Source organism: Nycticebus coucang, chromosome 22 (genome assembly GCF_027406575.1).
Source record: "Nycticebus coucang isolate mNycCou1 chromosome 22, mNycCou1.pri, whole genome shotgun sequence".
Classification (NCBI taxonomy): Eukaryota; Metazoa; Chordata; class Mammalia; order Primates; family Lorisidae; genus Nycticebus; species Nycticebus coucang.
The window spans coordinates 20,550,479-20,563,934 of record NC_069801.1 but is presented as its reverse complement, the minus strand read 5'-3'; the positions used below and the strand labels follow the sequence as shown (position 1 = coordinate 20,563,934).

General features: G+C 48.8%; 1 protein-coding gene across 3 annotated transcripts in view; it reads right to left on the bottom strand.

Annotated features, from left to right (window-relative positions):
• Positions 1-2,488: 2,488 nt before the first annotated feature.
• The window catches only part of RPS6KA1 (ribosomal protein S6 kinase A1), a 40,357-nt gene continuing 29,389 nt past the window's right edge, over positions 2,489-13,456 (bottom strand). For all 3 annotated transcript variants that reach the window (XM_053577045.1, XM_053577046.1, XM_053577044.1), the window contains 5 exons: positions 5,217-5,378; positions 4,925-5,001; positions 4,578-4,695; positions 3,231-3,368; positions 2,489-2,853 (listed from right to left, as the gene is read on the bottom strand). In XM_053577045.1, coding sequence (XP_053433020.1) covers positions 2,731-2,853; positions 3,231-3,368; positions 4,578-4,695; positions 4,925-5,001; positions 5,217-5,378 — 618 coding nt within the window. In that variant the 3' untranslated portion in view covers positions 2,489-2,730. The remainder of the gene's footprint in view (positions 2,854-3,230; positions 3,369-4,577; positions 4,696-4,924; positions 5,002-5,216; positions 5,379-13,456) is intronic.

Here is a 13,456-nt window from a genome sequence, read left to right as displayed (position 1 = left end):
ACACTGGCTACTTTTAGAGATGGGGTCTAGCTCTTCTTGCTCAGGGTGGTCTCAAACTCCTGAGTTCGAGTGATACATCCACCTTGGTCTCCCAGAGTGCCAGGATTACAGGTGTGAGCCACTGGGCCCAGGTATCCCAGTTAGAATTAAACCCACACCCGATACTGGCCTCCAAAGCTCTGCATGACTGGCCCTTGCCTCCTTTCCACCCTTATCTTATGAAACCCCCCGGCTCTGAGGTCATAGGTACATCAGCCTCCTCTCTTGTCCCTGCACACACCCAGCCTGTTTCCCCACCAGGGGACTTTGTCCTGACTCTGCTCTCTGCCTCCCAGCCCAGCAGTCATTTTGAGATTGCAGGGAGCTATGATGATGCCACTGCACTCTAGGTAAAGAGACAGAGAATGGTGGCTCCATCACAACATTCAGATTTCTGGATTATCTCCTGAGTGGCCTTCTACACTGCCCAATCTCCCACCTCAATTTATTTATTTATTTTTGAGACAGAGCCTCAAGCTTCGCCCTGGGTAGTGTCATGGCTTCACAGCTCACAGCAACCTCCAACTCTTGGGCTCAAGCGATTCTCCTGCCTCCGCCTCCCAAGTAGCTGGGACTACAGGCGCCTGCCACAACGCCCGGCTATTTTTTGGTTGCAGCTGTCATTGTTGTTTGGCGGGTCTGGGCTGGATTCGAACCCGCCAGCTCAGGTGTATGTGGCTGGTGCCTTAGCCGCTTGAGCCACAGGCGCCGAGGCCTCCCACCTCAATTTAACTCTGCACATGTCATCAGTAGCTGACCTGGGTTTGTTAATTGTCCATTTCCTCTACAAGGAGGTAAGACCCATGGAAACAATGACCTTGGTTATTGTTTTTCAACTGACTTTTCAACTTTACTTGGTTACCAGCACCTAGAGCGGGGCCAGAAAAGGTACTCAGAAAGGATTTATTCCCAGAGAAAATGTCATTCCCTTCTCTGAGCCTCAGTTTTCCCATCTATAAAATGGGGATAATAACACAATAGCATCTACCTCACAGAGGTTAGTGTTAGATGAGAGTATACACACAGAAGGCCAAGGCACAGTGCCTGATACTCTGTCACCAGTGATTAACAACTCTGTTATTGTTTTTTTTTTTTTTTGAGACAGAGCCTCAAGCTGTTGCCCTGGGTAGAGTGCTGTGGCATCACAGCTCACAGCAACCTCCAACTCCTGGGCTGAAGCAATTCTTCTGCCTCCACCTCCCAAATAGCTGGGTCTACAGGCGCCTGCCACAACGCCCAGCTATTTTTTAGTTGTAGTTGTCATTGTTGTTTGGCAGGCCCGGGCTGAATTCGAACCCACCAGCTCAGGTGTATGTGGCTGGCGCCTTAGCTGCTTGAGCCACAGGCGCCAAGCCAGTAACTCTGTTATTGTTATTGATCCCATGATGGACCAGGTGCAGTGGCTCAGACCTGTAATCCTGGCACTCTGGGAGGCCAAGATGGGTGGACTGCTTGAGCTCAGGAGTTCGAAACCAGCCTGAGCAAGAGCAAGACCCCATCTCTGCTAAAACCAGAAAAATTAGCCAGGTTGTAGAGGACACCTGTAGTTCTAGCTACAGGGGAAGTTGAAGCAAGAGGATTGCTTGAGCCCAAAAGTTTGAGTTTGCTGTGAGCTATGATGATGCCATAGCACTCAACCCCAGGGCAACAGAATGAGACTCTTGCTAAAAAAAAAAATCCATGATGGAATCCCCTGGCAGGAACATGTGGGCACTGCCAGGGGGATTTCCACACACTCCCCAAATGACCTGAGTTCCGAGCAGCTGGGCTAATTGGCTCTGTCCCATTTCTTGTCACTGCCAAAGTCTTCGGCACCAGATAGCAGAGAGGGGACAAATTCGGGGAGGAAGAGCATGCTTTAACGCAACTGTAGGTTTATTAGAAAGGCCATGGACAGATGAACCCTGAGTTACCAGCTGAGGAAGAAATGAAAAAAGCCCCTGCCCCTCACGGGCCACCCCACTGGCCTCCCGTGGACTCTGTCCTGTGGCGGATCCCAACAGAAGTCGGCCAAAAAGTGCTTTCCATATCCTCTCCCTGGGGCTGCCCAACCTGACCGCAGGGGACCCACTGGCAGGCTGATGTAGACGCTGGTGCCTGGAGCTGGGAGCCAGCAGGGTGTGGGTCCTCCCCTCTAACAAAGTGGTTCTAGACCTCCCAGCAGAACAGAACGAAAAAGACGTTGTGAGGATAGAGTGAGTTCTGCAAATAGCCAGAGGTTCTAAAGTGACACTGGATCACCCTGGAGGTGTGTGCAGAGGCTACAGATGGCCTGTTGTGGGGGTCCACATGGTGGGATCCCAGAGCTACTCTAAGGAGTCTCAGCCACAGAAAGTCCTAATGTGACTCGATGCCCCTCCTGGGGCTGCAGTGGCTATTTCCACTCCCAGAAAGGCAAATGGATCTTGTAAAAAATCCATGGTGTCTGATATCATTTTTTCCTTAAAAAAAAAAAAAAAAAAGAGTCTTTACAGTGAATCACTTTCAACTTGGAGAGCCTGAGCCGAGAAGAGTCCGTCCTGGGGAAGAAGGCACTTCTCACACCCTCACTAGGGGTGATCTGGGCTGGCTGCTTCCCGGGCCCTTTAGCGTTCCAGTTCCCTCTGGCCCTGTGGCTTGGGCCTGCTCCCACTGGGAAGGATGCTGTGTCCGTCAAGCTAGCATTGCCTGTGGCCTGACAGCTCTGGCCCCTCACAGGGTGGTGGATGGCAGCTTCCTCACTCGCCGCTGGGCCAGGATAGATGACTCGATGGGCTTTAGCTGCGGGGTGGGCTTCGAGCTGTTGAGTGCGGAGTATGTGGCTGCCATGGCTCCCTGAGAGAGAGTGGTGCGGGGGAGGTCAGTTCACAGTGGTGGGAGGTGCAAACCCATACCATGTTCCACAGCCCACCCAACCCACTGTTAATCCAGCCTCGATGGTCCTTTGTGGTCATTGGGGCTGTCTCCTCCTTCAAAATGGAGGCTTCAGAGGTCAGGAGCTGTGGCCTCCAAAGGACTGGTGGCCCAAGAGTGCACTGTGACACAACTGCATGTTAACCTGGGGCTCCCTGAGGGCTGTGTCTTTTCCTCTGTCTCACCTCCAGGCGCCTGATACAGACATGGCATCTCCTGGCTCTGCCACCTCAAGTGTGTGCTCATGCCACCTTGGCCCTACCCCCGCAGGTGCCCAGCACCCAGCTAGATGGCCATACCTTCACAAGCTGTAGGTCCTGGTGGGACAGCTGGCTCTGGGGAAGCTTGTCTTTCTGGGTGATCCATGGATGCTGCAGGACCTGCTTGGCTGTGAGGCGCTGGTGGGGGTCCACATGCAACATCTTAGATACCAGGTCCTGGGGGCACAGTGGGCAAGGAGGTGGTGGGAGGGGCAGCAGGAATCAGACAGCTGTGTCCCATTGATGGGGACGGGAAGACAACCATCTTCTGCTTGCACAGCCCCTGCACCTCACTCCCCATACTGCTCCAGGCTCCCAACACCGCCAAGACATTCCTTTCTTTGGGCCTTTGCTACTCTAGGCCTTTCTCCCTGTCCCCTTCACCTTCAAAAAGTCATATGGGAAAGTGGGAAGAGCCTAAGCTTTGTAGTCAAGTAGACTCATGTTCAAACGCTGACTTTTCAACTTGTCAAGTGAGTGCCCTGGATGGGTTACTTCAACTCTCTGACTCTCCGTTTCCTCTCTGAGAAAAAGGACTAGCAACACCTGCCTCACAGGCTGCTGTGAGGCGCCGCTGTTCATAAAGTGCTCAACCCCGCGTCTGGCACAGGTTCCCAATAGCCAGAAACTTTGCTGATACTCACGTGTTACCCCCTCTGACAAGACACTCTGCTCAGCAGGGCCAATTGCCCTGCTCTGTCCACTGCCTGTGCCCCTGGCCTAGAGGACTGGTCTCCCTGTGGCCTGGCATCTCTGTTCCTTGTGTGCAGCCTGTATCTGCCACCACACTAAGTGTCTATAGGCAGCAACTGAATTATGCAGCCCTCTGCCCCCCATTGGCCCAGAACAGGAGAAGGGTCAGTGAATGATCACCAAGTTATTCAATAAGGTTGGGGGGTCGGGCCCAGGGGCTCACACCTATAATCCTAGCACTCTGGGAGGCTGAGTGGGAGGATCCCTTGAGCTTAGGAGTTTGAGACCAGTCTGAGCAAGAGCAAGAGTCCATCCCTACTAAAAATAGAAAGAAAAAAAAATTAGCTGGGTGTCTTGACATGCACCTAGTCTCAGGTACTCCAAAGGCTGAAGCAGGAGGATCCCTTGAGTCCGAGAGTTTGAGTTGCAGTGAGCTACAATGATGCCACGGCACCCCACAATGTCTACATGGGGTGACAGAGTGAGACTCGGTTTCAACAAACAAAACAAATCTCCCCAAAAGGCTGGGGGGCTATCAGCCTGAGAACCCTCTATTTGGAGAAATACAGCAACAGGGGATATTCCACTTGGAGAAACGAGGCTACAGGAAACCTGTTCATGAAGTGCTGGAAAGCTCAGGGATGGGCCCTGCCTACTTCTCCAAATGAGCCCCCGTAGGCCTCGCAGGCTCACCTTGGCTGCCTCTGAAACTGTGTTCCAGTTTCCTCCGCTGAGCGTAAACTTCCCACTGCCGATCCGGGTCAGGATTTCCTCTGGTGTGTCACTGGGCCCGTTGGCAAACGGAGTGTATCTGCAGAAAAGCCCACACAGTCTGGGCACGGACTCTGGCCTCCTTATTAGTGCTAGGGGTGGGGCAGGAGACTGTGTCTTCCCCTCAGGCTGGGAGCTCTCAAGGTAGAGGTCCTAACAGCAGGCTCATGTCTCTATCTTCAGACCCTCCTGTCACTCAAGCACCACCCACCCAAGCCAAAATGCAAGGGCTGGAGCATTGAGGAGGAGCCCAGGCCAGGGGCACTCACCCCGCCAGCATGGTGTAGAGCAGAATACCCAGGCTCCAGATGTCACACCCTTCGTCATAGCCCTGGCGCTTCAGCACCTGGCAGCAAGGCAGGGAGGGCAGTCAGTTTAAGGGACACACCTGGCCACATATGCTTGCCTGCTACTCCCCAGAAAGGGAGCATAAGGGTCTCAGCCGGGGGCTGCATCTTCCATTGGCACCCGGGCCAACGTCACAGAGCCCTTGCCGGTGTGGGTTTCTGGGAGGGGCACAGCCTCTCCCACTCTTACAGTTGAGGAGGCTGGGCCACTGACCTCGGGTGCCACGAAGTTGGCTGTGTAGCAAGGTGTCATGAGGAGCCCATTCTCAGCCCGCAGCTGTTTGGCAAAGCCGAAGTCACAGATGCGTAGGCACTCGGGATTCCCCGACTCGTCCACGAACAGGATGTTGCTGGGCTTGAGGTCCCTGTGCACAACCTAGGGGCGGAGGGCTGGGGTCAGTTCTCAGTGTGGGGAGGCTCCCAGTGGCCCAAATCAATTGCTAGAGATTAGAAAGTTACAAAGACAGGGCACAGAGCGAGGGAGAGACTGTACCAGAATGTAAAAGTATGAGGACGGGCTAAAATGGGGGTCGTGGTGCTACTGCTTACTTGAAATCTCTATGTAGATGTTTACAAGGTGTCTCTAACTTAACCTGTCCCAAACTGAACTCCTACCTTCTCACCGAAAATCTACTCATCACATCATCTTACCTAGTGGCAACTCCATATTCTGGTTGCTTATGTCAAAATCTTAAGAGCCATTTTCTTTTCTTATTGAGACAGACTCTTACTCTGTCACACTGGGTACAGTGCTGTGGCATCATCATGGCAACCTCAAACACTTGGGCTCAAGTGATCTTCCTACCTCAACCTCCCGAGTAGCTGGGACTACAGGCACCTGCCACAAAGCCCAGCTGGTTTTTCTAATTTTGGTAGAGACAAGGTCTCATTCTTGCTCAGGCTGGTCTCGAACTCCTGAGCTCAAGGGACACTCCTGCGTCAGCCTTCCAGAGTGCTAGGATTACAGGCATGAGCCATCATACCTGGGCTCTTATTTCCTCATATTCCTCAAACAGTAAATTCATCAGTAAACTTTGCTGGCTCTGCTATTAAAATACATCTATCCAGGCTCAGTGCCTGTAGCACAGCAGTTAGGGCACCAGCCACTCGGGAGGCTGAGGCAAGAGAATCTCTTGAACCCAAGAGTTTGAGGTTGCTGTGAGCTATGATGACACAGTACTCTACCGAGGGTGACAAAGTGAGATGCTGTCCACACCCCCCCAATTTTTTTTTTTTTTGAATGAATGGATTAATGACACTACTGAGGCAGTTAGCAAATGACTTTCCTCTGGACCCTCTTTGCTCATCTGTAACCTAAAAGAGCTGAACTACTTCACTTTTCATTCTTCCCCTCTCCCTCTGTATGGTTTGATTTATAGACTACCCTCCATCACCTAATATTACCAACATCCCTCAGATCTCCAACCCACAACTTTCTTATTCCACAAAGCCTCAAACTCAACATATCCCAAACTCAACTCACGTTCTCACCTTCCTGCTTCTCCTCTCATGAGCTAATGGACCCTCCCCGGGCACTGTCAAAAACCTACTATCTGCAAGATAGTAGGTCCCGAACTATCTGTTCAAGCTTCATCATCCACTGCATCCCCTCAGTAACCCTGAGCCCAGGCCACTGGGGGTTCCTTTGGTAATGACCATAACCACATCTGTCTGTGAAATGCCTGTTCACCTCCAGCATCCGGCACAGGATCTGGCTGAGCCAAGTGCTAAGTGGACTTTGTGCAAGAAATAACAAATCACACCCTGAAACACATGGGGTTAGATTAGCGAGTATCACAGATTTTTTTTTTTTTCTTTTGTAGAGACAGAGTCTCACTTTATGGCCCTCGGTAAAGTGCTGTGGCCTCACACAGCTCACAGCAACCTCCAACTCCTGGGCTTAAGCGATTCTCTTACCTCAGCCTCCTGAGTAGCTGGGACTACAGGCGCCCGCCACAACGCCCGGCTATTTTTTGGTTGCAGTTTGGCTGGGGCTGGGTTTGAATCCGCCACCCTCGGTATATGGGGTTGGTGCCACCCGCGAGTATCACAGATTAACTGGCTTTATCAAGATGGTCCTTTCATAGTCCAGTTGAGCCCTGAGCCCTCCAGCAGGGGCTTGTGGAGGGGACAGATGAGAGAGTAGACATGGCCCAGCACAGTCCGCCTCCAACAGATGGAAGAGTGCAGGCAGATGAGAGAAGAGCCAACTGACAGGGCAGCCCCAGCAGCACACTTCAAACCATATCCAAGCCTTAGAGCAGTCCCTTGGACGCTCTCCCTCAAACACAATCATCCAGCCTCGAGCACAACCCTAAGCCCTGAGCTTTTCCTCACTGAGGGCCGAGCTAAGCGTCCTAAAGGTCAGGGATGCTCAGCTTGGCTGAGGACACCAACTACCCTGTACAAGTGAATCCCCAGTTTACAAAGTACAGTACTTTCCCCGTCATGAGCTCACTGGTGTTGCCCACTGAATCTTGGTATGTGGGCAGGCAGGCATTATTTTACAGAGGAAACTGAGGCTATGTGAGGATACTTGACTTGCTTGTGTAAATTAGAGGCAGAGGCAAGACTTCAATCCAGTTCTTAATTCTATGGTCTTTCCAGTTTAGTGGGACACAAATGACACCTTTGGGAAACAGGTATATGGAAGTTTTTGACCTTCATCTTGCCCTAACACAACAAAGAGAAACACATTCCTATAGGAAACCAAGTCTCACCACTGCCAGTAGCTGAATAGCAGGGAGGGGGAGAGGGAAGCATAGAATATCAGAGGTGATTCTAACCCCTGATCCTGAGGTGCATATGCGGGGAGGCGGGAACACTCTCACATCTTACTGCTCAACTGGCTGGGCAAGCAAGGAGGGAAGCCGAGTGGAGTTAGAATTGTGCCAACCAGCCCAAAAGAGCAGCTGCTACTTAGCTCCAGCAGACAGTCACCATATAGTAACTTGGACCCAGTTTTTTGAAAAGCAGTCAAATTTCCAAACCTTATCGAACCAGACCCCGAGCCAAAAAACATCACTCGTCTCACAAGCAAACAAAATCTGTTTGTAGGTCTCATGTAATCACTGTGTCACAGGCCACAACCTCTAGCAGAGTTGTGATCTCAGTCACAGGAAAGAGTCAGGCAGAGTGTGGGTCCTGGCTTTACCATCGATCCAGAGCTGCGTGGTCATGGGCATGTCCTTTAACCTCTCCAGCCCTCAGTTTTCTCACCTGTAAAATGGGGCTGATAATGGTGCTCCACCCCCAGGGTGGAAGGGAAGAGGTGGAAAATTTAACCCAGGACTTGGGAAATAGGAGCTGTTGTCACAGTTGTCACCATAGAACTGTCTGGAGCTGAATCAACCCTACTATCATCCTGGATGTTAAGATAGAGTGAGTGCTTGTGAAGAAGCATTAAAAATGACAGGACAGGGGGTGGCGCCTGTGGCTCAGTGAGTAGGGCGCCAGCCCCATATGCCCAGGGTGGCGGGTTCAAACCCAGCCCCGGCCAAACTGCAACAAAAAAATAGCCGGGTGTTGTGGCAGGCGCCTGTAGTCCCAGCTACTCGGGAGGCTGAGGCAAGAGAATCGCATAAGCCCAAGAGTTAGAGGTTGCTGTGAGCCGTGTGACGCCACGGCACTCTACCGAGGGCTGTACAGTGAGACTCTGTCTCTACAAAAAAAAAAAAAATGACAGGACAAACGACTGGACAAGAAAATTAGAGGATAGATGCTGTGCAAAGTAGCATCTGACCACACACACTCAGCCTCCGGAGCTAGATCAGCTGTGAGTCTTTGGGTGAGTTACTGAAGCACGCAGAGCTCCACTTCCTTCATTTATAAATGGAGATAATGACAATACCTTCTTCGCAGGTTAAGGGGCACAATTAAATGAGTTAATATGTAGAGTACGGAGTCCCCTGCCGGGCCTGTGGCAGGGGCATCCAGTGTTAGCTGCCATTAACAGCAGCAGCAGCAGAGCATGTGCATTTGGGCACCTGTGACCAGCCAAAAACAGAGGTGGAGGTGTTCGGTAGGAATCATCTGGTTAAAGAGAGGAGCCGAAGCCAGGGCTAACACAGCCCACGGAAACAGCCCAGGGACTTGAGGGGGCTCCATATATCCATATATGAAATAACAACCTCCTGCAAAATACCATGAAAAAAGCACACAACCCAATTTTTTTTTTTTTTTTTTGCAGTTTTTTTTTGGCCGGGGCTGGGTTTGAACCCACCACCTCCGGTATATGGGGCCAGGGCCCTACTCCTTGAGCCACAGGCACTGCCCCACAACCCAATTTTTTTTTTTTTTTAAAGACAAAAGACTGGAACAGGCATTTCACAGACAAGGCTGTCTAAATGGCAATAAATATAAAGAAGTGCTTAACTTCATTCATCAGCAGGGAAATGCAAATTAAAACTACAATATGAGACTACACCACACCTACCAGAATGACTATGATTAAAGAGTGGAAAATACCAAGCGTAGGCGAGTACCGGAACTCTCCTATACTATGACCCAGCAATCCCCGTTAGCTGTACAAATAACCCTAAAATGTACACGTGTTCACCAAAAGACAAGTACTAAAATGTCACGTAGCCAAAAACTGGTAACAATCCAACATCTTCTACTGGTAGACTGGACAATTAAATTGTAGTCTGTTCATATAGCAGAATTTTATACAGCAATGAAAATGAATGAACTATAGCCACATAACAACATGGATGAATGTCAAAGACACCACTGAGTGGCAGAAACCAAATACAAAAGACGAAGTTTAGCTGGGTAAGGTGGCTCATGCTTGTGATCCTAGCACTCTGGATTGCTTGAGCTCAGGAGTTCAAGACCAGCCTGAGTAAAAGCAAGACCCCATCTCTACTAAAAATAGAAAAACTACCCCGGCATTGTGGCGGGCATCTGTAGTCCCAGCTACTTGGGAGACTGAGGCAGGAGAATCTCCTGAAGCCAGGAGTTTGAAGTTACTGGGAGCTATGATGCCATAGCACTCTACCCAGGGTGACAGAGTGAGTACTCTGTCCTAAAAAAAAAAGACAATGTTTATATAAAATGCAAAACTAATCTATTAGAAGTTAGCTTAGAATGATTACCTTGGGGAGGGGGAGCTTTGAGGAACTGGTAATGTTTTGTTTATTGATCTGGGTGCAGGTGACATGGCTATATTCATTTTTCATAAGTTTATTGACTTGTACATTACGATTTGTGCACCTCTGTGTATTTATACAATACTTCAATAAAAAGATGATATTAAAACAAATAGAGAGGGCCCCAGGCGAAGTGACTCATGCCTATAAATACCAGAACTCTGAGTCTGAGACAGGAGGATCACTTGAGCTCAGGAGTTTGAGACTAGCCTGAGTAAGAATGACACCTTATCTCTATTAAAACTAGAAAAATTAGCCAGGAGTTGTGGTGGGCACCTATAATCTCAGCTATTTGGGAGGCTGAGGCAAGAAAATCACTTGAACCCAGGAGTTGGAGGTTGCTGTGAGCCAGGCTTATGCCTCAGCACTCCAGCTTGACAACAGAGTGAGATTCTGTCTCTAAATAAATAAATAAAAATATAAACAAACAAACAAATAGGAATCCCTGTTTCCTGTCACCTCTTTCCCATCCCTCAGCTACTGTGGGATTCCTAACTCACAACCACAGCTACTGCTGACACCAAATCAACCCAAATCAATCCCCTCCAAATATCTCAACAAGAAGAGATTCCTATTTCTTTATCATCTGCTCCTGGTATTCAGAAAGGGCCAGAAACTTTGGAGACTCATGGACTCTTGGTTTTGGGAAGGAGAAAATTTCCTCCAGTAGCAACCCCACCAAGCAGTTGTCTGTTACTTGGAGCTTGAATACCCCTAGTGGAAGGAGCTCACTACATTTGGAGGCAGCTTGCCACTGTAGAAAGTTCTTCCTTGCTCTGGGCTTCAGGAGACCCACTGGTAACTCACTGGCTTGGCTGTCTTCTAGCCTTCTTGGAGGTAACTTTAACTAGTATTCACTTAAGAATAAAACAGGAAAAAGAAACACATTTACACTCTGACCTGACATGTTAAATATTAGTCTGTTTGCATTGGCCACTTCAAAAACCAAAGCCAGCACCTACGGTGCATCTTACAAGGGTACGTGTGAAACTTACTAAATGTAGAATATAAATAACTAAGAAAATGCCAGGAAGGCTATGTTAACCGGTGTGATGAAAATGTGTCAAACGGTATATAAAACCAGGGTATGGTGCCCCATGATTACATTGATGTATACAGCTATGATTTAATAATAATAATAATAATAATAATAATAATGATAATAAAAACTCAAAGCCTCTTCAACCATGACCATTAAAAGCACACACGGTAACCAAATAGAAGCTTTGGTTATGAGATGATGTTCTTTTTTATAAAATCATTCCTCCTAATACATTAGACATAAGCAGGCATCACCACTTTTACAAACCCTAATGAAATAACTGATTAAGGCAAAGATCCTGAAAAGATGAAATCATTAGATGAGGATTTTCACAGTGAAGAGATCAGTCCACTCGACTGACTGATGGGGGTGGCACCACGTGATGTGGGCTCACAAATGTGATGCAGTGTAAACTGGACTGCACACCCCACGGAGTGGAAGAACTTGGCCCATTCTACCTCAAAAAGTTGAAGCTGAATCTAATAGACAATAGAGCCACTTGCAGGTTACAGGAAACACAGGCAACAGAGAAACTATGTAGATGAGACAGACAAATCTAGAATGTCGAACTTTTCACACAACTGATCTCAAGTCAGTGGCATAAAAAATGAAGTCTAACAGTGGAGGTAATGTGGGTGTACACATTTAACAAAATTCATTGAACTGTACACTTAAGATCTATTGTGTGTAAACTTTACTTCAGTTTAAAAACAGAGATTTAAGAGCTATATAACAACTGAATGAAATACATGGACCTTGCAGAGATTGTGATCCTAATAAACCAATCACCTACAAAACCCCATATTTTTGAAAGGACTTTAGGGGAAATGTGACTCTGGACTGGGTACTATGTGAAAACAAGTAAATGTTAATTTTATTAGTTGTTAATAAAAGAAAATATTCACCGCTTTTATTATTTTTATTTTAAAATTTTTTTAGAGCTGGGCATGGTAGCTCACGCCTGTAATCCTAGCACTCTGGGAGGCCAAGGCTGGCGGATTGCTGGACACCTCGCCTAGTCCAGCCTCAGCAAGAATGAGACCCCATCTCTAAAAATAACCAGGTGTTGTGGTAGCACCTGTAGTCTCAGCTACTCGGGAGGCTGAGGAAAGCAGATTGCTTGAGCCTAAGAGTTTGAGGTTGCTGTGAGCTATGATGCCCCAGCACTCAACCCCAGGGCAACGAAGGAGACTTTGTCTCAAAAAAAAATTTGGGGGGAGCGGTGCCTGTGGCTCAAAGGAGTAGGGCGCTGGCCTCATATGCCAGGGGTGACGGGTTCAAGCCCAGCCCTGGCCAAAAACTTCAAAAAAAGAAAAAAAAATTTTATTTTAATGTTTTAAGAGACAGTGTCTCAGCTCAGCATCTGTAGCAGTGGTTACGATGCCGGCCACATGCCCCAAGGCTGGTGTTGTAACCACTGTGCTACGGGTGCCGAGCCCTGAGTCTGCAATCTGCTGGGAGACACTGGAGAGAAATTCATGTTAACAAGTTTTACAGGCTGGGCGCAGTGGCTCATGCCTTTAATCCCAGCATTTGGGAGGCCAAGGCGGGTGGACTGCCTGATCTCCCACGTTCGAGACCAGCCTGAGCCAGAGTGAGACCCCCGTCTCTAAAAACAGCCAAGCACCTGTAGTCCCAGCTTCTTGGGAGGCTACGGCAAGACAATTGCTTAAGCCCAGGAGTTTGAGGTTGCTGTAAGCTGTGATGCCACCACACTCTACCGAGGGCAACAAAGTGAGACTCTGTCTCAAAAAAAAAAAAAAAAAAAAAAAACCCAAAACAAGTTTTGTTATACCCCTACGAACTTCTCTCCCTCCTTCAGCTCTGCAGCCTTGGGCCCAATGTCATCTAGGGCTCCCTAGCCCTTGCAACAACAATAAGGCCATGTTCTGCTGTCTGGACCTACACTTCTTTTGCAGCACTTCTGTGTTTCTAGCAGCATTTCCTCCTGCATCCACTTCCTCTACCTTAGCAATCAAACCTAAGGTCAAGTTCATCTCCCTGAAGCTCCACAGTGATCCTGCCACTGTGTTCCAAAAAATTACTCTCCCTGCACCTCCCCACCCCATTCCTCAGTCTGACATTCTGGCTCCATTCTCCCTTGGCTGTGTGACCTTGGGCAAATGGCCTTACCTCTCTGAACTTCAGTCTTCTTACCTATAAAGCGGGACCTGTAACAGTACCTACCCCAGGGTGGTTGTAAAAGTCAGTTGAGATATGGTAAGGAAAGTTCACCTTACATTAAACCTTAGCATGGTGCCT